The 23,065-nt window shown below is 40.2% G+C and overlaps 2 protein-coding genes across 4 annotated transcripts in view; one reads left to right on the top strand and one right to left on the bottom strand.

Moving 5' to 3' along the window:
- The first annotated feature begins 2,767 nt into the window (after nt 1-2,767).
- Nucleotides 2,768-23,065, top strand: part of inavab (innate immunity activator b) — a 28,382-nt gene continuing 8,084 nt past the window's right edge. Inside the window, exons 1-2 of one of the 3 annotated variants that reach the window (XM_084394675.1) lie at nt 2,768-3,024; nt 21,830-21,944. In XM_084394675.1, coding sequence (XP_084250801.1) covers nt 21,890-21,944 — 55 coding nt within the window. In that variant the 5' untranslated portion in view covers nt 2,768-3,024; nt 21,830-21,889. Of the gene's footprint in view, nt 3,025-18,507; nt 18,693-21,829; nt 21,945-23,065 lie in introns of those variants that run through there. The other 2 variants (XM_084394674.1, XM_084394676.1) reach the window with 2 other exon arrangements.
- Nucleotides 6,013-13,147, bottom strand: LOC311282391 (uncharacterized protein). Its single transcript, XM_084396132.1, has 2 exons — nt 13,070-13,147; nt 6,013-12,790 (listed from the first exon to the last, which is right to left on the bottom strand). Exon 2 carries the CDS (start codon nt 12,662-12,664, stop codon nt 6,710-6,712), a length of 5,955 nt encoding a protein of 1,984 aa, XP_084252258.1. The 5' UTR covers nt 12,665-12,790; nt 13,070-13,147; the 3' UTR covers nt 6,013-6,709.

Genomic DNA, 23,065 nt, shown 5'->3' on the forward strand with positions numbered 1-23,065 from the left:
TGTGAAATGTAAGTTCAATAGCTCACACCTGGCGGCATGGCATCGCAGTTCCTCTTCGAAATGAATCACACACCAAAATGTTTTTTTTTTTTTTTTTTTATTAAAACCCCCCCGAAGCTTAAACCTCACATCTACAGCACATTGTGTGCTTTTCCAAGTTACTAACAGCATGTGTTTATCAGTTCTCATCATCATCATAGATCATTATTGATGATCCTTTTATCATACGACTGCATTATTACGTGGTATTGGTATCATTTAAAGGGATTAGCTCAATGTTAAAAATACCTTTAGCTGTTGTTTAAAACAACGTAATATGGGTTGCCCGTTAAAGGGATAGTTCACTTTGAAATTAAATTTTGGTATGTTTTAGCTTACCTCAAGGGCATCCAAGATGTAGGTGTCTTTGTTTCCGCAGTAGTTTCAATTTTGATATTTTTAGGTCAAACCGTTCTTGTATGTCAGTCATTTAATGCAGGTCTATGGTCACCACCTCAAAGAGCATGCACAGAGAAGTCCAAATTAAACAATTCCCCATCGTAAGTAGCCTACACATTGATGGCCTAAGACACGAAACGAGCGGTTTGTGTGAGAAAACGATTGATATTTATATTGTTTTTACCTCTTGTACACAACCACGGCGCTTGCGTAGACTAACCCCCAATTTCCACCAACTGCGGAACGGCTGCGGATCTGCTCCAGAACGGCGGCGGAGTCAATAGGTTTCCATTAAAGTCAATGTGTGTATTTTCACTGACTGCGGAACGGCTGCGTTCCGACTCCGGCGATCCGCAGCCCTCCGGAGCAGATACGCAGAGCTTCTATTTTTGCCGGATGCCGGACAGCTCCGCAGCAATTCAGCACTTATATCGCGCGATCATGCGTGAATTCATGAGATCTCGTGGGTCCTCGTGGCTTCAGCTGTTAGTCATGGCCGCAGCCGTTCCGCAACAAATCCGGACCTGGTGGGTATTGAAGGACAGCGGAGCACGGAGCCGACACGCAGCGGAGCCGATCTGCAGCCGTTCCGCAGTTGGTGGAAATCCGGGGTCAGCCAGAACGCGCGCACACGTCACACACCAGGAAGCGCGCGCGCCCTCAGATCACTTGGATGTGGTTGTGTACAAGGTAAAAAAGATATAAATACTGTTCGTTTTCTCACACAAACCGCTCGTTTCGTGTCTTAGGCCATCAATGTGTACTTACGATGGGGAATTGTTTAATTTGGACTTCTCTGTGCATGCTCTTTGAGGTGGTGACCATAGACCTGCATTATATGACTGACAGACAAGAACGGTTTGACCTAAAAATATCTAAATTGAAACTACTGCGGAAACAAAGACACCTACATCTTGGATGCCCTTGAGGTAAGCTAAAACATACCAAATTTTAATTTCAAAGTGAACTATCCCTTTAACGGGCAACCCATATTACGTTGTTTTAAACAACAGCTAAAGGTATTTTTAACATTGAGCTAGGCTAATCACAGCAAGTTGTTGAGGAACTGCCAACCATTCATCAATAGACCTAAGTTACCTCATTAAATATTCATGGCGATTTTACTGTCGCAGACTGAAACTTTCACGGGCTTTATATCCATTCATGTGATGTGTGACGGAAACAGTTTTTTTTTTTTTCTGTTTGTTTCAGAAGACTCAATACAAATGAAGGATCCACGTGGAGACATTTTCACAGATGGACATTACATTGCTGTTATTGACAAGGTTGCACGCTGGTCCAAATATTATTGACCCTATAGTTAACTACAAAAGAACGCTAACGAAATAAAGTCTCGAAACCCAACAAGTAACGTTATGAAACGTGCGAAACATGGAACAATGACCACCTTGTATACAGGGTTAAGAATAACCATAGGATTAAAAATCCTAATGCCACTTTGGGTGGCAAAATGACACTTTACTCGTTAAGTTACCTCATAGAGATATTGAGATAAGTTATTCTGCAGTGGAAAGTTAATCTACTTTTAAATACGCTTCGTCAGATCAACTAGTAAACTCTTTTCTCTTTTCTGTGACTGGCGCATGAGCATTTACTGTGAGACAGTCTCCTTTTCAAGGTGAAACCATTCATATGTTAATAAAAGGCACCAGCACCCTGCAGTCCCATAATGGTACATTACATTCTACCTTCTCTACTTTTCAAAAGATTCGACCGCGTGCAGCTCAACTGCTCATTTTACAGAAATTACAATAGCCCTCATTTCCTATCCTATACAGTGCCTACTACGCGTCGTTCGCAAACGATTTAAGCCATTATTATAACAGGATCTAACAGTATACACTGCCCAGCATGTATTCAGTCTAACGATGTCCAATTCAAGAACGAATCTTTAGATACGGATCACTAAACTGGTCTGAACAAATTCGTACACGAGGCAACAGTTCAACTGACTACTGAACTTAAAACCTCTTTAATTCATGTACGATCGTAAATATTTGAATGATGGGGAGAAGTTACTTAGTCGTGGTTGCAACAAACAGAACTAAATTACAATTATTAAAAACTTTTAGTGTCGCTGAATCGTTTGGACTTTGGAATCGGTTAAAACGAGTTGTTCAAAAGAGCCTTTTCGCGGTCTTCTAGTTCTAGTCCGAGTCACCAGTTCACTAGTTCAGGGAGCGCTGTGAAAAAGTTTCTGGATGGGTGAGGGACGTACCATTGTGACATGGGGGGTATGGTTTTGAAATTCATATAAAAGTGCTGTCGTAAAAGACATAGAATAAAAATACAAGTCCCGAACTTTTTCAGACGTCTTATATTGACTTTGCTGCATTACAAATTTCTTTAAAAAGTTATCTCTTTTGTCGGAACCATGGACGAGAATCTACGTGCGAAGCAGCACCTTTAGTTCCCGTGGTTTGGTAGCGGCCATTCTTCAGAGTCTCGCTTACATCAATTTGGTATGCGGCGCTGGAGAAAGCGTGGATAAATACTATCCCATGATAATGCATTGCGTAAACATTTGACGACTCTGCTTAGGTTTTCCTGTTATGACGACAAAAGGTATGGTAATATTTTCTTAATCGATAATACCTAAACATAGCCTGAAGACAGAGCACCAGATGAAAATTGAGCGTATCTGCCACTTCAACCAAAGTTTTGAAAGTATTCAATCAAGTATTCAAATTTGGGCATAATAAGAAAATGTATAAATTATATATTTACTTTTACATAGGTCCAAAGCAATGTGTGAACTGAACGAAACTGAACAAAGTAACATTAACCCAGCATTCTCAAATCCATGCTTTACGTTGAAAGTATCTGCTGCAGTTCAGCAGTTTGTGTTTTTTTTTTTTTTTTTTTTGGTTAAGTGATACTTTACGTGTATTTAAATGTTAGTTGGGAAAGTTCCCTAGCCCAGATTTTGTTCTAGCTCAGATGGTGCCTTGCAATTTTAAGTAAAATAAAAGTGATACAAAACCTACAACCTTCAGCAATAATAAGATCTTTGCAAATGTTGACCTCTATGATTCTAATTAGTAACAAAGAAAATTAGTTTTAAATTCTGAAAACTCATCATATTGAGTAGATATGACAAAATATTGTGACATAAAATGGATGGGAACAAAGATGTTGTTAAACTTATAAGAGCACTTTATACAGAGTAAAATTTGTAAGCGCTAGTGATTGTTGTTTATATGGAAGTTTAGTATTGTATAGACAGTGTAGAGAAGTTGTAAAGCTTTGTTTAGAACCCAAGAGGAAAGAAACCTGCACAGGGATTCTAGCTGCAGCGTGAGAATCACTTGCTTATATTGTTTCATTGTCTGAAGGTGGATATTATTTTACACACCATTCATTTATTGAGGTGGGAATACTCATTTCGGTGTGATGCTTATGAAGACACGTGAACTAGTCAGTCGGTCTCAGTCAAAACAGTCCAGAACTAAGCTTTTTATCTAATAAAGTCAAAGTCTCATTCCATTATTGAGTTGTCTTTCTTACAAAAGGAACAACATTCCTGATGTAATGCTGTGGAATCCAGTGATCAGTGGGACTCAGAGCATCAAGGGTGATTTGAGTGGGCCGGCATGAGAGGGAGGTGTGTAGACCACTGAACGTGAATAGCCCTGGAATCTGTGGTTTTGTTGGTTCATAGCCAGGGTCGGCCAAAGCGGAGCCAAGCAGCGTGTGTGTTTTGTTTGCTGCCGACAGCTCAGTTTTAAGGCTCTCATTAGCACCTCTGGATGTGGCCTAATACAATGGCAGGCGCTGCAGTGATGTTTCTATTTCATCCACTTGTGCGGCAGCACATTTGATTACATTTGACTTTCATAATCTGTTGATTTGTTGTATTGTGCTATTCTAAATTCTTCTGAATAACTTACTTCCTGTCTCATGTTCCTTCCCATACAAAATATTTTGGGACTGATGTCTTTAGTGATACAAGTAGTCACTCTAGAAAAGTGTGTCGCTTACGATCAAGAGTTTCCTTTCTAATTTACAAACTAATATGTCCATGTTCCTGTTTAGTGTTGATCTATGGAGACTTTCAGCATCATTCAGCTCTTGTAAACCTGAAAGAATAAGTCAGACATAGTATTTTATTAAACTGCATTACTTTTTTTTTTACAGCATACCTAGAATATCTATCTACTGTCCTGTGCGGTGACACAAAGACTAAACAGGAACAGACTAAAGCCATATGTAACCATAACACACTGATTTCAAAGAAACACTGCACTTCCTCTTGGATAAAGAAATGACAATTAAAATAAGATATTGTTTTCATGAGTAACAGATAAAGGAACATCAATGCAATGCTTACCTGCATATTTCCTTTTTTTGTGGTGGTAATATTCCACTGAACATGCAAACTATAATTTACATTTAAAGGAATATGTCTCAATACGAGTTAAGTTCAATAAACAGCATTTGGGGCATAACTTTGATTACCGCAACCATTAATTTCGACTCATCCCTTAGTTTTGTAAAACCAAAAAATCAAGGTTACAGTGAGGCACTTACAATGGGAGTGATTGGAGTAAAAAAAATAAAAAATTTGCACATTTAAAAGCAGAAATGTAAAGCTTATAATTACAATTATTATTATTTTAAAACATAAGCATTATTTGAGCTGTAAACTTGTTTTTGTCACTTTTACTTTCAATGTAGTGTTTTAAGCATTATGTTGTCATTGTCAAATTGAAACTTTAAAAGGCTTGTAAGCCTTTCTTGGGCCTCATTCATTTCCATTGTAAGCGCCTCATTGTAAACTACATTTTTAAAGAAAAGGAAAGACATATCAAAGATATTTTTGTAGTAGCCTAATCAACATTTTGCCAAGAGCTTTTGAAACCTTTTTTCTGTTATTATTCTACTATTTGCCTGTTACAATGATTCAATGTGCTATGTACAAGCCACAAACATTTTCCACTAGTAGACATACCTCCCCAGTCGTAGCAGAGTGAGTTAAGCCAGGGTCTGTGAGGTCTGTTTCATCTGCTGAGTCTCGCCGCAGTTGTAATGAATATACGGAGGGAAAGAAGTCCTGGGGTTTGCAGCCGGAGGGATTCGTCCTGCGCTGCAGTGCTGGTGGTACCGCGCATGACACTTCAGTCCACATCAGACTATCCATCTGTGCTTTGGCTCATTTGAAACCAATTTCCACTTTACATCCTCTTTAAGTTTCTCCCAAAAGGGAGCCTCATGGCCACACACAACTACCAAATGCCAGGGTGCGGTGTTGGTGTTCACAGGCCTCAGGGATCCTTATTCCCTCTCTGTCTCACACACACTTTAATTATGCAGTGTCTTTTTTTCTATGGATGCTAGTTTGGAGTAATTACAAGTCACTAATTACTGACAGTGACCCACAGAATGTATATTTAGGACCTTCCCATATTACTATTAAGGCTAAATATAACATTTCATCATGCTTGAAAATAGAAAGGCTTTTTCAACGTCACAAGATGGTTTGTTGAATGTTGTTTTGACAGGAGTCTTGCTATGGTGAACAAAGTAGACCATTTTATTCTTTTTTATCTATCTGGACTAATCCCAATCTTCTGTGTTAAATAATCCGTATTTTCTTAACATCCCTTTTTTGTTTGCTATTGCTTGCGGATACACTTTCAGTAGCTATATCACATACATTCTATTCTGCCTTTACTAGTGTGTGTGAACTAGCTTTACAGATAGCTAACAATCTCCAATAAAGAACCAGGAAGCAACGTGCTCTGTTGGTGTGTTTTACTGGAAAGACTGTAAAACTGTAACATACAGAAACAAAGAAAATGCATATTACAATCTCAATAGGGTGAATATACAATGCAAATATAAAATAAGTAGCTTAGAATAAACTAAAAACCTCAAAAAACGATCGCATTAGCGAGCGACAAGCACGATGCCAATATACATGGAAAATGCCATAGGGAAGCTAACAATACTAGCGCCACATATTTCCTTACAAATTACGAATTGAAAACATGTTAAAATTACTAAATTTGGTATCTAAAAGAAGCTAAGATCACTATCAAACAAATACTTACAGACAGATCTTTTTTAGGGACCAAAATAATAATTTACAGACTTTAACACTCTGGAGTACGACTTGCTGTGGGACTGTTAGGAGAATCACTGAACTACGGAAGCTCTGCGTGGACAAAACGCAAGAAACTCAAAACACAAATAACTCTTCCCACAAGGGGGCAGTACACTCCCCGCCTGGTATACTGCTATAACACTCTTAACCTTTAACTAATAACACAATTTCTGAAATAGGTCTTGTGTACACCTTAGCAGTACCTTCTTTAATTATCCGTACATCTACTTTACGTACTCTCTTATCTCGACCAGGATAAGTGTCCACAATAAGTCCAGTAGGCCATTCGTTTCTTTTGACCTGAGTGTCCTTTAGGAGAACAACGTCACCAATGGCTAAGTTTGGTTGATCTGCTTGCCATTTTCTTCTTGGTTGAAGCGTTGCAAGATACTCTTCTCGCCATCGTTTCCAGAACGAGTTGGCAAGACTTTGCACCTGTTTCCATTGCTTACGGTACAAGTCCTTAGGATCAAAGTCTCCAGGTGGAACAGAGACGGGACAGATTTTCTGAGTGAGAAGGGCACTTGGTGTCAGCAAGTCGGGTTGTTGAGGATCGGATGACACAGGTACTAATGGACGACCATTCATTATGGCTGTTACCTCTGCCATGAGCGTCACAAGAACCTCATGAGTCAGATTTGGAGAGTGAACTTTCAGCAGCATAGCGTCCAAAATACGTCGGGCCACTCCGATCATTCTTTCCCACACCCCTCCCATGTGAGAGGAGTGAGGTGGGTTGAACTTCCAAGTGCATGCCTCATTTTTGAGGTAGGATTGAAGCTCTGGATCTTCTGAACTTATCTGAAGCTCTTTGCACGCTCCAACGAAGTTCGTTCCACAATCTGATCGAAAGAGCTTTGTGGGGCCTCTTATGGCCAGGAACCTTCTGAGAGCATTTATGAAACTTGAAGTTGAGAGGGACTCAACTACCTCGATGTGGACTGCTCGTGTGACTAAACAGGTAAACATTACTGCCCAGCGTTTGTTCTCTAACACTCCACCTCTTGTCCGGCGGATGCTGATGTTCCATGGTCCAAACACGTCCACCCCGACATGTGTGAAAGGAGGAGTTTGGATGAGACGATCAGCTGGAATGTCTGCCATTTTTTGTTGTTGTACATTTCCTCTTAACCTGCGGCAGGTTGTGCATTTGTTGAGAAAATTTGTCACCAACCTTTTTCCTCCAAGGATCCACAGTCCAGCAGACCTGATGGCTCCTTCTGTGATGTGTCTACCTTGGTGCACAACCTGCTCGTGGTAGAACTGGACCAGCAAAGCAGCAATGTGATGCTTCTTTGGAATAACAATGGGTTGGCTTTGTTCTTGAGTTATTTCTGCAGAAGTCACACGTCCTCCTACTCGCACCAGTCCTTCTTTGTCCAAAAACACATTGAGATTCTTCAGTGGACTGTGTTTTAGTATGTCCTCTCCTTTGTTCAAAGTTTTTATTTCCTTTTCAAATGTCTCGCCTTGAACCGTCCGTACAATAACTAACTTTGCTTGTGTTAGAGCGTCCATCTTTGATTCATTTGACTCAGGAGCTTTTGAGATAGATCTGACCTTTTCAATGAGTTTGGCGATAGCTTGTGTAAGACGTTTCCAACTGGAGAAGCGCTCAAACCTCTGTGAGCCGAGCGATTTTGTCACAGTCATTGTAGCAAATGTTGAGACTTGTGGGCGGACTTCAATGTCTGTGGCAGGTTCAACAAGTTGAAAGCTGTTTGGTTGCACAGGACACTCTTCATCACTTTTCCTTAAGAATTCAGGACCAGTAAACCAATTGGTAGAACTCAGTAATGAAGCTGGCACATGCCGTGTTCCATGATCAGCAGGATTGCTTTCCGTGCTCACAAAGTGCCACTGACTGGGTTCAGATGACTTTCTGATGCGAGCAACACGGTTGGCCACGTAGACATAGAACCTTCGGCTGTTGTTGTTGATGTAGCCTAAGACTACTCGGCTGTCAGTGTAGTATTTCACTTTGTGAATTTCGATGTCAAGTTCATTTAGTAGCATGTCTGCCAGCTCCACCGCCAGAACTGAAGCGCATAGCTCCAAACGAGGTACTGTGTGGACTTGTCTAGGAGCTAATTTGGACTTACCCATGCAGAAGCCTACGTAGACGTGACCTTCGGTGTCTATGGCTCGAAGGTACGCAACTGCTGATATGGCTGATGTAGAGGCGTCTGCAAAGACACACAGCTCTCTTTGACAGGTAGATTGCAGTGACGTGTTCACATACTGTCTGGGGATTTGTAGTTTCTCAAGGTCAACAAGCGAGTTTTTCCAAGATTTCCATTGTGCCTCTTTTTCTGCTGGCAGTGGAGTGTCCCATTCACAGTTCTCTGAGCACAATTCTCTGATGAGAGACTTGCCTTGCATGATGATGGGGGCCACAAACCCCAGGGGATCATACAAGCTGTTAACAGCAGAAAGAATGCCCCTTCTTGTGAATGGCTTGTCTTCTCTTGACACGAGGAAGGTGAAACAGTCATTTTGCAAATCCCAGTTCAGTCCTAAACTTCTCTGTAAGGGCAGGGGCTCTGCACCAAGGTCAAGGTTTTTCAGTTCCTTTGCACGTTCTTCAGATGGAAACGCTTCCATTACACCTGGGCTATTGGAGGCTATTTTGTGCAAACGAATGTTAGAGTCTGCAAGCATTTCTTTGGTGCTTTTCAGAGTTTGAATGGCGCTGGCGTCTGAAGGAAAGGAAGCCAGTCCGTCGTCAACGTAAAAGTTTTTAAGAACAAACTGTTTGGCCTCGTCACTGTACTCCTCTTGTGTAACCAGCGCCGCCCTCCGGAGGCCATAAATTGCTATGGCGGGAGACGGGCTATTTCCAAACACGTGTACAGTCATCCTGTACTCTCTGATGAGCTTTGTGGGATCGTTACCTTCATACCATAGGAAACGCACAAAGTCGCGGTGGTCCTCACGAATGACAAAACAATAGAACATTTGCTCTATGTCTGCAGTGATTGCCACAGGTTCTTTGCGGAAACGCAAGAGGACCCCGATAAGGGTGTTGTTCATGTCTGGGCCGCTCAACAAAACATTGTTTAGAGACGTGTCTTCGTGAGTGGCACTAGAGTCAAACACTACACGTATCTGGTCAGGTTTGCGAGGATGGTAGACACCAAAGAACGGTAGGTACCAACACTCTTGTTCTTTGTCGAGTGGCGGGACGGGTTCCGCGTGTCCTGACTCAAACATTTTCTGCATAAAGTTCAAGAAATGTTCTTTCATGTGGGGCTTTTTGTTAAGCACGCGACGCAGCGAATTGAGACGTTTGACCGCTTGGTCTCGGTTGTTGGGTAGTCTGTGCCTGTTTGGTTTAAAGGGTAGTGGCGCCACCCAGCTGTTGGACTCGTCCATAAACATCTGCTCATCCATGATCTCCAGGAAGAGTTCATCATCCACTGACATAGCGGGTTTGTCATCATGTGGCGTTCTCATGAACAATTTGTTGGTGAGACAGTCGTTCTCATCTATGTCAATCAAGCTGGTCATGCTCAAAGAGTTAAATGTGGAGTCAGTGCTCAGGACCTTTTCTTTGACATGGAATGAGTTGGAGCAAGAGTCCAAGAGAGATGTGCGTCCATTGTTCAACACTGTTGTGCGGTAAACACTGATTTTGCTTGGCACGTGAGCACCCCCAAGGCAGACCTCACCTATTATGACCCAGCCAAGGTCGAGGCGCTGGGCGTACGGAGCATCGTGGGGGCCGTTGTAGTGTTCTCTGACCTTGTGCACTCTTGGTATGTCCCGACCAAGGAGGACCAGTATTGAAGCATTAGGGTCCAAATCTGGAATCTTGGCTGCCAAATGCTTGAGGTGAGTGTGGTGTATTGCGACCTCCGGCGTCGGGATCTCAGATCGATCATCTGGGAGCATGTTGCACTCGATTAATGTGGGAAGCTGGACGCTAGTGTTGCCGTCGAGAGACTCTACTATGAAACCGTCAGCTCGGCGTGCCCTTGTCTCACTTACACCTGAGCAGGTTTTCAAAGTGTAAACTTTGGTGCCTGTGTTAACGTTAAAGATCTCAAAGAATTCCGTCTTTGCTAAAGACCTATTGCTTTGCTCGTCTAACACAGCATAGGCTTTCACTGCCTTTTCTTTGTGTCCAGCAGGATAAATGTTTACTAGACAGATTTTGGAGCATGAGCGTGAGCTGGTACCTTTGCCACAGATCTCAGTACATTTGGACACAATGGCTTGGACAGAACTTTCTCGTTGCTCCCCGCCATGCCCGTCTGAGGCTGCAGAGCCTGGAGTTTCCGTTTTCCAGGGTGCTGGTCCAGGGTGCAGCGCGGTGGTGTGGTGGTCGCTTTTACACTCATTGCAATGTACACTTGTGTCGCAGTCTTTTGCCATGTGGTCAACGGAGGAACAGCACTTGTAACAAATGTTCTTTTCCTTCAGAATGGCTTTTCTCTCATCCAAGGTCTTTGCTCTGAAACCACGACACTTGCGGAGGGAGTGTGGTTTGTTGTGGAGCGGGCACAGTTTATCTGGATCAACCATCTTTTGGTCAGAGGAGTCACGATAGCCTTTTGGAGCAGTTATTTCAGTTTTTCGAACAGATACTGCAGTTTTGAAGTTGGGCTTGTTCAGCCTTTCAGGCCTATAAACACTTGGGCAACCAGTAGAGAGCAAGGGGGCAAAGCTTGGGTCATTGAGAGTTTTAGCTTTGTCGCACACAAACTTCACGAAAACAGGGAATGGCGGGTATGAAGCATGGTGTTGCTCTTTGTAGTAGGATGCTGAAGTAATCCATTTCTCTTGGAGGTGGAATGGGAGTTTTTGAACAATAGGAGTGATGCCCCGGGACGTATCTAGGTAACTCAAGCCAGGTAGGAGACCATCTACACGGGCAGCATCGAGCTCTGAGATGAGATCACCTAGCTCCCTCAACTTGTGGTTTTCTCTGTTTGCGATTTTGGGAAAATCTTCCAACCTTTTCAGGAGAGCATTCTCTATCGCTTCCGGGGACCCATAGCTATCCTCCAGTCTTTGCCACACCATTTTGACACCAGCTGTGGCATCATAGGTGTGTACAGCCCTTAATCGTTTTGCTTGCTCTGATGATTTGGGGCCTAACCACTTGCAGAGGAGATCCAACTCCTCTCTTGGGGATAAATAGAGTCCTTCTATAGCATTCAAAAAAGATGCCTTCCAAGCCCAGTAATTTTCAGGCTTATCATCAAACGTCAGAAGCCCTGAGCTAACCAACTCTCTGCGAACCAAATATTTGGCTAAGTCTGATGTAGCTGGGGAATTGGGCTCGTTCGCACTGACAGCAGGGCGTGGAGACGATAGCCTGGGCTGGAAAGGGGGAGACTGATGGATAGAGCGTGGCTGAAATCTGTGGTCAGTAGTAACTGGGGTTGGATACTGCGAGTGAGATGTGAAAAAAGCATTTTTGAATGAGCTTTGGGCATAAGAACGATCTGCTCCACTGGTGATGCCATTATGTGAGGAATGCGCCACTTGTAGCTCTTGAAACCCATATTCACTAATCTCACTGTTTTGTACGCTGTGCTCTTTGACTTTATTTTGCACAAAATCACCACTGTAATTTCCTCGCTGAGCTGCTGGAAGCACTAGTGTGGTAGCTTGTGTGGAGTCAAAGTGGGTATTAGCCGGCGGAGGTGGAACTGGTATGGGCTGGACGACATTGTCCCTGTTTTTTGGAAACCAGGTATCTCCACCTTCACCTTCGGCTGCTGCCTCCAGGACCTCTGCCTCGGCGTTGGCGGCTGCAGCTGCACTCTGTAGACGCAGTTTGAGGAGGTCAGCACTGAGCTCTGCTTTCTTTTTAGTAGCTTCAGCTTCGATGTGGGCTTTTTCTTTTATCACCTCTGCTTCTCTTTCGGCGTATGATGCCTGTGCTTGAGCGGCAGCTGCTTTAGCACGTGCTTTTGCTGCCAAAATGCTTGCATTGGACCTTTGACTGGCCCGTGACCGCTGACTGGAACGTGAGGTGTTAGAACAGTTCGATCTCGTTTCCCACAGGTCACCAACGTTGCTGACTGTACTTTGGTGGTCCGGGACAGCAGTGTTGTCTTCTGTATCGACTTTTGGCTGACCTTCCATTTGTCTTTTTACTATTCTGCCTTTACTAGTGTGTGTGAACTAGCTTTACAGATAGCTAACAATCTCCAATAAAGAACCAGGAAGCAACGTGCTCTGTTGGTGTGTTTTACTGGAAAGACTGTAAAACTGTAACATACAGAAACAAAGAAAATGCATATTACAATCTCAATAGGGTGAATATACAATGCAAATATAAAATAAGTAGCTTAGAATAAACTAAAAACCTCAAAAAACGATCGCATTAGCGAGCGACAAGCACGATGCCAATATACATGGAAAATGCCATAGGGAAGCTAACAATACTAGCGCCACATATTTCCTTACAAATTACGAATTGAAAACATGTTAAAATTACTAAATTTGGTATCTAAAAGAAGCTAAGATCACTATCAAACAAATACTTACAGACAGATCTTTTTTAGGGACCAAAATAATAATTTACAGACTTTAACACTCTGGAGTACGACTTGCTGTGGGACTGTTAGGTGAATCACTGAACTACGGAAGCTCTGCGTGGACAAAACGCAAGAAACTCAAAACACAAATAACTCTTCCCACAAGGGGGCAGTACACATTCGTTGCAGTATAATTGTTGTACTGTAATTTTGTTTAGCTTAATACTCATTGTGTATTATGTTTATACTTTAGGCTAAATGTTTTCTCAGGTGAAAAAATGTGGTTCATGTGGTCAAGTCAAGTCAAAAGGATTATTTAAAATGACTAAATCAATTAATCTGGGACTAGATTGGTTTACACCAACAATTTTATTTTAAGGGTTAGATGGTATAAAAATAGTTGCACATTTAACGGTTTATAATGTGCATGCAATATCATGCATATCAGTAATGTGAATAATACCTAGACATGTTGATTGTTGCAAAAAAAAAAAAAGCAATTTCAAATAAATCCTGTTCCTTTGTATTCATCCAAGAATCCTGCAAAAAATCACCGTATCCCCAACACAGTATCACAGTTTCCACAAAAATATTAAGCAGATGCTAACTGTTGTCAATATTGATAATAATAAGAAATGTTTCTTGACCAAATCAGCATATCTGAAGGATCATGTGACACTGAAGAAAATTAGCTTTGCTATCACAGGAATAAATACAAATTTTATATATATTAAAATAAATTTAAATTGTTAGTGCATGTGTGTAATCTGATTCGGCATTCTACACTCTTTGGTCACTTTATTAGGTACATTAGGTACAAACAACTGAGCATCAGAATGGTTAAGAAAGGGGATTTAAGTGATTTTGAACGTTGTTTGTGACAGACGGGCTGGTCTGATTATCTTAGAAACTGATGATCTACTGATTTTCACGCACAACCATCTCTAGGGTTTACAGAGAACGGTCAGAAAAAGAAAAAATATATAAATCCAGTGAGCAGCAGTTGAAAATGTCTAGTTGATGCCAAAGGTGAGAGGAGAATGGCCAGACTGTTTTGAGCTGATAAAAAGGCAACAATAACCACTTGTTACAACCAAGGTCTGCAGAAGAGCATTTTTTGACCAAACAACACATCAAACTTTGAAGCAGTTGCAGCAGCAGAAGACACGCAGGTGCTACTCTTGTTAGCTAAGAACAGGAAACTTAGTCTACAATTCACACGGGCTCACAAATCTGCAAAGCAACTGCAGCAACCACGTGATGCTAGCATATTAATATGGACCAATATCTTTTTGTTTCTGGTGTAGACAGGACACAAGTGAAGGTTAATATGTGACTGTCACAGTTCACTGGTGTTCCCAGCATGCCTGAGCTCCCTGTCTGAATGGGCAGGATGGGGGAGATTCCCACAATAATAAAACTCTCTCCGGCTCCCATACGTGCTAATCCGACATCCCGGGAAGGGGGGAGATATGAATCTACGGGCTTCCATACAAAATCAGTTCAACCTTGTAGACCGCTAAACCTATGGAAATCCAGTGGATGTGGCACTAAATAAACAATGTATTCAATCACAACTATCTTGAAAAGTATGTTAGTTTAGATTTGAGACCCGTCTCTGGCCTTGCAAACTACTGTTGCCACGTAACGTCACATGCACTTTTGACATGACCCAAGAAACCCTTTTTACAGCAAAGAACTCGTAGCTCTCTTCATAGCAGGTTGTGGTATAAATCTACAGAAAGATTTAAAAAAAGAATAATTCTAGAATCCCCTAATTAGTGTCATCCCAGTAGATAACCAAGCACTAATTATCTATCGTTGTTTTCTTAATCAGAATTTACTCTGCTTAAATAAAATCGTTTTTTAGAAATATAAAGTATTATCAACTGTGTTTGCTTGTCTGAAATAGAACACTTGGGCCTACTATAGTCTCTCCTAGCAGGGAAGTCCCTTTGGGGTTTATTCTGACACAAATAACATGATCCTGAAAACTCAATTACTTCCTACAAAACTAAAGTCTTGTAGCTAAATCTGGTCAGTTCAGAAGTCAGTGCTCAATTCAGTGTTTGTGGAGCCCAGCCTATGCTTATGTTAGGCAAAGGCAAGTAAGGATTCTGCCATCATGTTGTTCTAATCTAAACCCATATGACTTTCTTTCTAACACAAACTTATTGTATGGACTCAGAAAACTTGATATATATACTCATATAGCTCATGAGTCTAATCAAACTTCTTTTTATGATACATTTACGGTGCTTTGTTTTTGAAGCTTGAAAAATGTAGTTCCTGTTATTTTGTTGAAATGATCCCATTTTCACGCTATTGTTTGTATGGTATCTTTGTTTGTTGTCAAGATATACAAATGAGGGACTAAGAGGAAAATAGCATAAGTAGTCTTTTGTATTATTCTATACGCAAGTGCACATAACAGGTAGGGCTGTGCCGGTAAACTTGACAACCGCACCACCGCGGTTGTAAAGCGCCACCGCGGTGGCTGAGTAGTACCGGCGGTGTTTTGCCTAAAAAAATTTTTTGTATATGAATGCTGTTTTACATTAATATTATGACACACAAAGCTTTGTTTACAAAAGAAATAATAGGTTAGCAATTAAATGTTATATCGCAGCCATGGAAAAGTTTGAATTCATGACGAATGAGAGAGTTGTAGCCTATATGAGCCCATAAACTTAAGCTTTGTCGGCTTTGAATTCTGGTTTGCGATCTGGTCACCCGATTATTAGCGAATTTAAAAATATTCCATTAGTTATTCCTTATAGAAAGCTTGAATTATCTACTTTTAAACAAAACAATTCAAAACGAAAATAAACCGACTAGCATATTATGTTTTCCGTATGAAGTGTGCATTTCTCAGGCGCGTTCACTGCAAGAGTGAGCATCGTCAACTTCATCTTTGCAGCTCGACACTGACACACACACACACACAAAACACTTTATTAATAAACAATTCAAATGTCTTCTTGCTATATTTGACACGTTCATAATCATTACTTTTGCCGGCTCTTTGTGACAGCTGTTATGTGCGTTATTTGCAGCACTGCGTCACCCTCCGGTTACATGAACGCGTCACCACTGCATCAGCACCGTCCAGAACATGGAGATTTTATTTTAGAGAATGATCGCACAACAGACATTAGAACATTAGATATTCTATAATTAAATCAACTAATCGAATATTCAAAAATCGTGACTCATCCCTGCATGGAATCTCTTTTTTCTTTTCCCAAATCTTCACTCGCGTCTCACCCAAAGACGCGTTAAACGTTTCTTCCTTTGTTCGCTTTTAGGTCGATTATTTTCGTATTCTTTACTGTGTTAAAGTAGAAAAACGCTGTATACAGATAGCCAACATTTTTACTTGTAAGTCAAATTATTTTTAACACAGTTTGTGCTTGTTAGACATATGATAATTGGTAAGGCGCGTCAAGTTCATTTTGTAAAGCGCGTTTCACACGCGCGGGTGATTTTAGTTTTGCTTTCTCTGGCAGCGCGCAAACAGCTTAAATGCCTTGCCCTTGTGGAAGATAAAATTCGCTCTTCATACCTTTTACAAGTAGAAAACATGAGGATATCAGAAACGAGATCGATGGTCTCTTTCCTGCTCGTGTCCACATCCCTCTCAAAGCGCAGAGCGGTAGGCTTTATCACGCGCCTTTGTGTGGAAAGTTTTTTTTTTTTTTTTTTTTTATAGATTCAAATTTATTATATTATGTAAGTTACCAGTATTTACTGATATTTATTTCAATGCTTTTCAGGCTTTAGTGTGTTGTTTCTTTTTTTTTTAAACAAAAAATAGTTTTATTCATGCATTTGCATGCTTAATGTTTTCCTACTGATTGCATTACAGGTCTACACCACCCCTTCTTATAGATAGAAATTAAGCCATCATATTTTTATTATTTGGGTGCAGGTAAATCTAGCAACTGATCAAAGTCCTGTGACAATAAGCAATAATAAAGTAAAAACAACTGATAAAGGCCTGATTTTTTAATGTTTGAATTGATTAGTGTTATTTTTATTTGGCTATAAAAAAATTGTGCCCATGGCTTTGATATTTTTACGTTCAAGTACTCGAATATGCAAAGTGACCATCCCATCCCTAATGCTTTCTTATAAGGGGTAGCCAAAAAAAATGTACGCAGATTAATGGTGGAGACTAGTTGTGAAACCAGATACTGGTATGCTCCAGCAGTCGTGTTTCCTTGGTCATTTGTTGGGTGATAGGATGCTATCCCGTCTGGTAGCCGTGGTGGCTCCTATAGGCGTTTAACCGGCATTCTTGGAGAGCCAGTGTGAGGACAAGGATCCTGAATGTATGCGAGAGATGCATGAGAGCAGCAGGTGAAGCGTCTCCCACAGTATTCTGGAGAGCCGTTCCCCTGACATCTGTGTGTGGGTTGGTTTCCTATTGGTTCAGAATGTCAGAGTGGAATGATCATCTATACAATGCCTCACTGAGGGCACTGTATGCATGACAACAGCATTTACATTACAGTACCGTTAAAAGAATTGAATTGAACAAGGGGTTTGTTTGCTTGCTTGTTTGGGATTGTATCTTTACATTAGTTAGTTAGCTTTATAAGTATAATCTGAATGACATCTTAATACCAGGTGTAAACAGGGCCAAGGTCTTCCGGAGTTACTAGAAAATTGCAGATAGGTCATTTTGATCAGGGTATGAGCTAAATCCTGCAGGACAGTAGCCCTCCAGGGCCGGATTTATGGAACGCTGCCATACGTGTTCTTTTAGATAGGCTTATGGTTTGAGAATGGTGTCACCAGTTGGGGGCAGCAGGATCTCATTAAAACAGACCTGTATAGGCCAAAAAGTATGAGATTGATAGTAATCACTGCAAATTATATTAGATTAGAGATCTTTACAAAATATATTATCGGTATAACAATTTGAGTGTAAAGTTAAACTAAAAAAATCTAAATGCATTTCTGATTGTGTGACTGAGTATTTGTTTTCTCACCCTTTTGCTTTAACAGAAGTATTTGAAGTGCATAAAAGTTTTGTGTAAAACCTGATGATCATGTTCTCCAGAATGATTTGATCTGATTCTGAACAGCAACTTCAAACATCCGTCTATACAAAAACATTCACATGATCGCTGTCACAAATGTGCTTATTTAATAAGTGACACAGAAATATTGCAGAAAGAAACTGAATAGTTCTTATTCATTTTATTTCTTAAACATTTCTTTGTTTTAAAACAATGAAACTTTTATTGTTTATTTCCAAGATTGAAGTACATTTTTTAGTTTTTAGATTTTCTGGTCTTGACTTACCTTGTTAATACCTTTATGATGTTACCTTAGATTTCACCACTTCCTAAATACTTGTACAAGCTGATAACTAAGAAAACAGCCAGAGTTTTTATAGCCTTTGCCAAGTGTCTACAAGAGGTGTGACACTGGGATATCACACACACACACACACATAGGTATGTGCAAGACGCACCCAGGTTCATTTCACAGTACGAACTCCTACCGGTGCTCATCCAGAGTCAGAGTGCAGTGTGGAGTTAGACATCTCATGGAAATTGACAACTGATTTTGTTTACCGGATACACATACTTTAAGGGGAATCAGTGTTTAACAATATGTAAGTAAGTACATTTTATTTTATATGATAAAGACTGTAGTTTATCATACAAGGCATCATACAAGCTCAGATAAAAGCTTTCCAGCAAAGTTGTCTTACATTCTATTTCTATTTTTACTGGTTTAAAGAATGTTTTTGTGTTGGGTAGTTTAATGTGTTTAAACTTTTTTTCTTTCTTTTTTTTACGTGGATTTGACAGATTTTTCTTTTACCAATATTCACACTTCTCTTATCGGTTCTTTAATATCGAGTCTACCGATAAATGACACCAACTTTTTACCGCCATTCATTCTCAAGTCAAGAAATGTGAAACGTTACTTATAGTCAGTAGAATGTCTGTCGGGGGACCATCATAAAGTGTTAGCAGATATGAAAAATACAGTCTACTAATGCTCTAATGAGAGTTGGTTGACATGTAGGAGCAATGTTACTTATAGTCAACAGTATGTCTAATGGGAACTATCAAAATAAAGTGTTACCAAAACTTGATTCTCAATGGTAGGCCTATTGGACATCAAATCAAAATATAGAAGAAAAAAAATCGTAGGCACAATAATTCAATATGTAGCCTATTCATGAATGTGTCAATGGGGTTTTAATGATATTGGTTAGGTTTGATATTTATTTGTAATATTGGTTTAATATTTCATCCATTGCTAGTAGAGCAGTAAACATGAATTAACATAAAATAGTGACCTTATTGACATGAGATTATTTCTTTGTGTTATTTCTCTCTTATGTCATGAATGAGTGAACCGGTTGCACTATTAGTAGAGAGCATGTCAGAGTCATCTGCGGTTTCAAAGTAATAAAGTCACAGCTGTAATGCACTGACAGCTGACTGATTTTAATATCTAACATTGTTTAACCATTCACTAACTGTAAATATTCACAGCTTACTCAGGACATTGTCATCGTGACGTAAAACAACATTTTGACATAATAACAGGAAGCTGGTGAGACTCTTGTCAGAGTCATACACCGCGGAACAAATGTGTCACAAGTGCTCTGAACTTTGGTACTGTGATTTCAGAGATTGTGAAATGCCTTAAAATAATTTTGTGTTGTTTTTGACTATAAGAAGGTTATAATATATATTTATAGTGCATAACACTAAGCACAGCTCATCATAGTCTTGTATGCACATGCTAATTAGTTATTATCTTTTGCTGTAGCTAAAAAAGCCTCATAGTTTCAGTTCCCTAAGAATGTGTAAACCAATGTCAGATGTTTTGTGTAAAAGCATCTGCCAAATGCATGCATGTAAATGTAAGTAATGTGCAAACCAGTGCGTAGCTAATAGGGCTGCACGTTTTCAAGTTTTTCATTAACCGTTAACCGAGGCCCTTAGCGGTTAATACTCGGTTAACCATAGTGTGCGCGCCGCAACCCCGAGATAGGCGTAATTTGCGGGTGAGACATCCCCACCACTATTTTCTAAGGTCGATATTGTATTGTCCCCACCACTTTTGAAACATCTCGCGGCAGGTATACCAATACAAATAAACAAAACATCTCCAGTTAACTAGCAGAGCATTCATTTCGTTCGTTTATTTTTTAGGCGATCTAGCGCTGAAATGTTTTGTTTTTTAAATCAAGTGATCAAAGTGCTCGTTGCCGCTGCGATCGAGAAGGGCCTTGTAAAACGTGCTGAGGTATTATTAATTCGTGGCCACGAAACAATTCACCTGAATATTCACCAGTTCACACCAGACTGTAAAAAATACACACACCAAAAAAAGGAATAAAAAGCTGTACGAGAATAGTCGGCCTTCACTGAAGAGCTATCTTCACAGGTAAGAAAAACAGTTTAATAATTATTATTAATTCGTGGCCACGAAATAATTCACCTGAATATTCACCAATTCACAAAAAATAGGTCTTTAGCATTCACTAATTATTATCAAACTGTTTTTGGCCACGTTGTAATTCGTTAAATCAAAATGAGGGAGGGAATTTGTTCAACGTGTCCACGATTTATTGAAACGAGGGAACAAATAAGTCGTCGTAACAACTAATTATTTAGATCAGTGGACAGGGAGCATAAGAACAAACAGTGAGAGAGCCCCGGCCGCGCGCGCGCACTCTCACCGCCTTCAAACAACACGAGCGCTGTATTGCTCTCTCTCCCTCGCGCATATCAACACAATAGTAAAAGGTCGGAAGACCGATTGTGTTTTATAGATTAATAGTTTGTTCAGATAAAGTGATTGATTAGCAAGTACATGTTTAGGAAATGCATAATACAAATTGTATGGGTTAATGTAACGGTAAACGGACTCTGCGGGTAAAACTGTTGTGATGAAATTGCATGCTCGAGGTAAAACTGCTGGGGTAAAGCTGTGGCTCTGCGGCTCTGCATACAGATATTATTGTGCTGCCATCAGTGGCGCGGATACTATGTTTGTTTCTGGCTCGCGCACAGCCTTCACTCTCGCACAGCCTTCACTCTCGGACGCGCGCTTTCTTTGCCCGCTTCATATTAGAAAACTGGTCTAGCGGTCTCTGGTGGTGCAAAAATGTATTACAACTAAATTCAGTGCACGCCATTGACGCCACTTAACCGAGCAAAATGTTTCACTCGGTTGCGCAATTTTTAACGGTTAATCGGTTAATCGGTTAACCATGGACACCCCTAGTAGCTAATCACAATTCCCTTTAACTTTCTTTAAGTTGTATGAGAATCTGTTGTAGTGAATCAAGGTTCATTAATTACAAGTGAGTGCAATGAGGCATAGCGGCCCTCTTCATTAACCTCTTCTGCTGCAGGCATTCCAGTGTTGTAATCTAAGGACAGCACGCCCTTGTTCCTCCTGGAAATTAGACATTTTTCAGATACAGGAGGAAGAGTTCTTACTTGAATGCCCTCTTAGTTAAAGCTTCCCCTAAGCTCCTGCTGACTGCGCATAGCTGAGAGGCGTAGTTACACTGTGATTTTTAGTGGGCCTGTGAAAACTATTGTTTGTCAGAATAGTCTCCTGGAATCCGCTCTGACCCCTGTGGCTCTGGGTCAGGAGACCCGTCACGGCTGAGGGGCTGAGTGGTTCCACGAGACTTGTTTTAGTTCGCTTTGGGTTGAACAGCTAACATGGTCTCTGGTGAGTGTGCATGAGTCTGATAAAAGATGTGTTTGCTTTGTAGGAACTCGTGAAGTAAGAGAAAACCAAGGCTTTCACTTCGAAGACCACTTGACCAGCAGTCATGGAAGGCAAAGAGGAGATCAGTGATACTGACAGTGGGGTTATTCTGCATTCTGGTAGGTTCAGTCTCAGTTACACCTTGGCTATAATGACACATTTTATGCATTATGTATTTATGAGGTTAAAGGGATAGTTCACCAAAAATGACAATTCTGTCACCATATACTCACCCTCATGTCATTCCAAACCTAAATGACTTTCTTTCTTCTGTATAGTTCAATGAAAGGATTACATCTGTGCAAAATTGGAAAGCAACCTTTTTTTTAATAAATGTTTTTAAAAGATTTTATATATAGGCCTACACAACTGTTCAAAAGTGTGGGAACAGTACACATTTTTTTGGAAAACAAATGAATAATTTTTTTTAGCATGGATGCATTCAATTGACAAAAAGTGACTAAAGGTGTTTATAATTTTATAAAAGATTTCTATTTCAAATAAATATTATGAAATGTTTTTTGAGCAGCAAATCAGCATATTGGAATAACTTTTGAAGGATCATGTGACACTGAAGACTGGAGTAATGATGCTGAAATTTCAAAATTCAGTAATTTGTCATAACAGGAATAAATGACATTTTAAAATGGATTAAAAATGTGATACTATTTCACAATTATTTTGATTTGATTGCATTTTTTATCAAAAGCAGCCATTAGATACTGCATAAAAAAGTACCAACCCCAAAGTTTTGAATGGTAGCTTTAAATGCATAATTTAGTGGTTAGTTTTCACTTCTTTCACTAAAAAGGAACATTGTAATGTGCATTATTACACCTGTAAGGGTTGAATCGGAAGCAATCACCACACTATAGCAGGTTTTTAAAGGCCCTTTTAAACCAAAACAACTCCTAATAAACACATTATTTTCTGTGCAGGTGAACGTTTTTCTTTTTTGTCCTTGTTCAGTTATCTCTTTGTGTGCTGTCACATGATTGATTGAAAATGTATGTTAAAGAATTCAGTAGATAAGCTCTCTAGACGTGCCAGAGGCGTTTGCCTGCAGTCACCGGATACAGAAGAAATCTATTCTTTGTTGTCACCCATTTAGCCGTTTTCAGTGACCTTCTTTTTTCATTTTTGAGCATATCACAGTTGATGAGTATGTGTTTCCTGAAAGTTTACATCAGTTTTTGAGGTATGCACGTGAGCAGACAGGTTTTTTTGTGGTTAAATTTAG

Source organism: Rutilus rutilus (assembly GCF_951802725.1).
Source record: "Rutilus rutilus genome assembly, chromosome: 22".
NCBI classification, from domain to species: Eukaryota; Metazoa; Chordata; class Actinopteri; order Cypriniformes; family Leuciscidae; genus Rutilus; species Rutilus rutilus.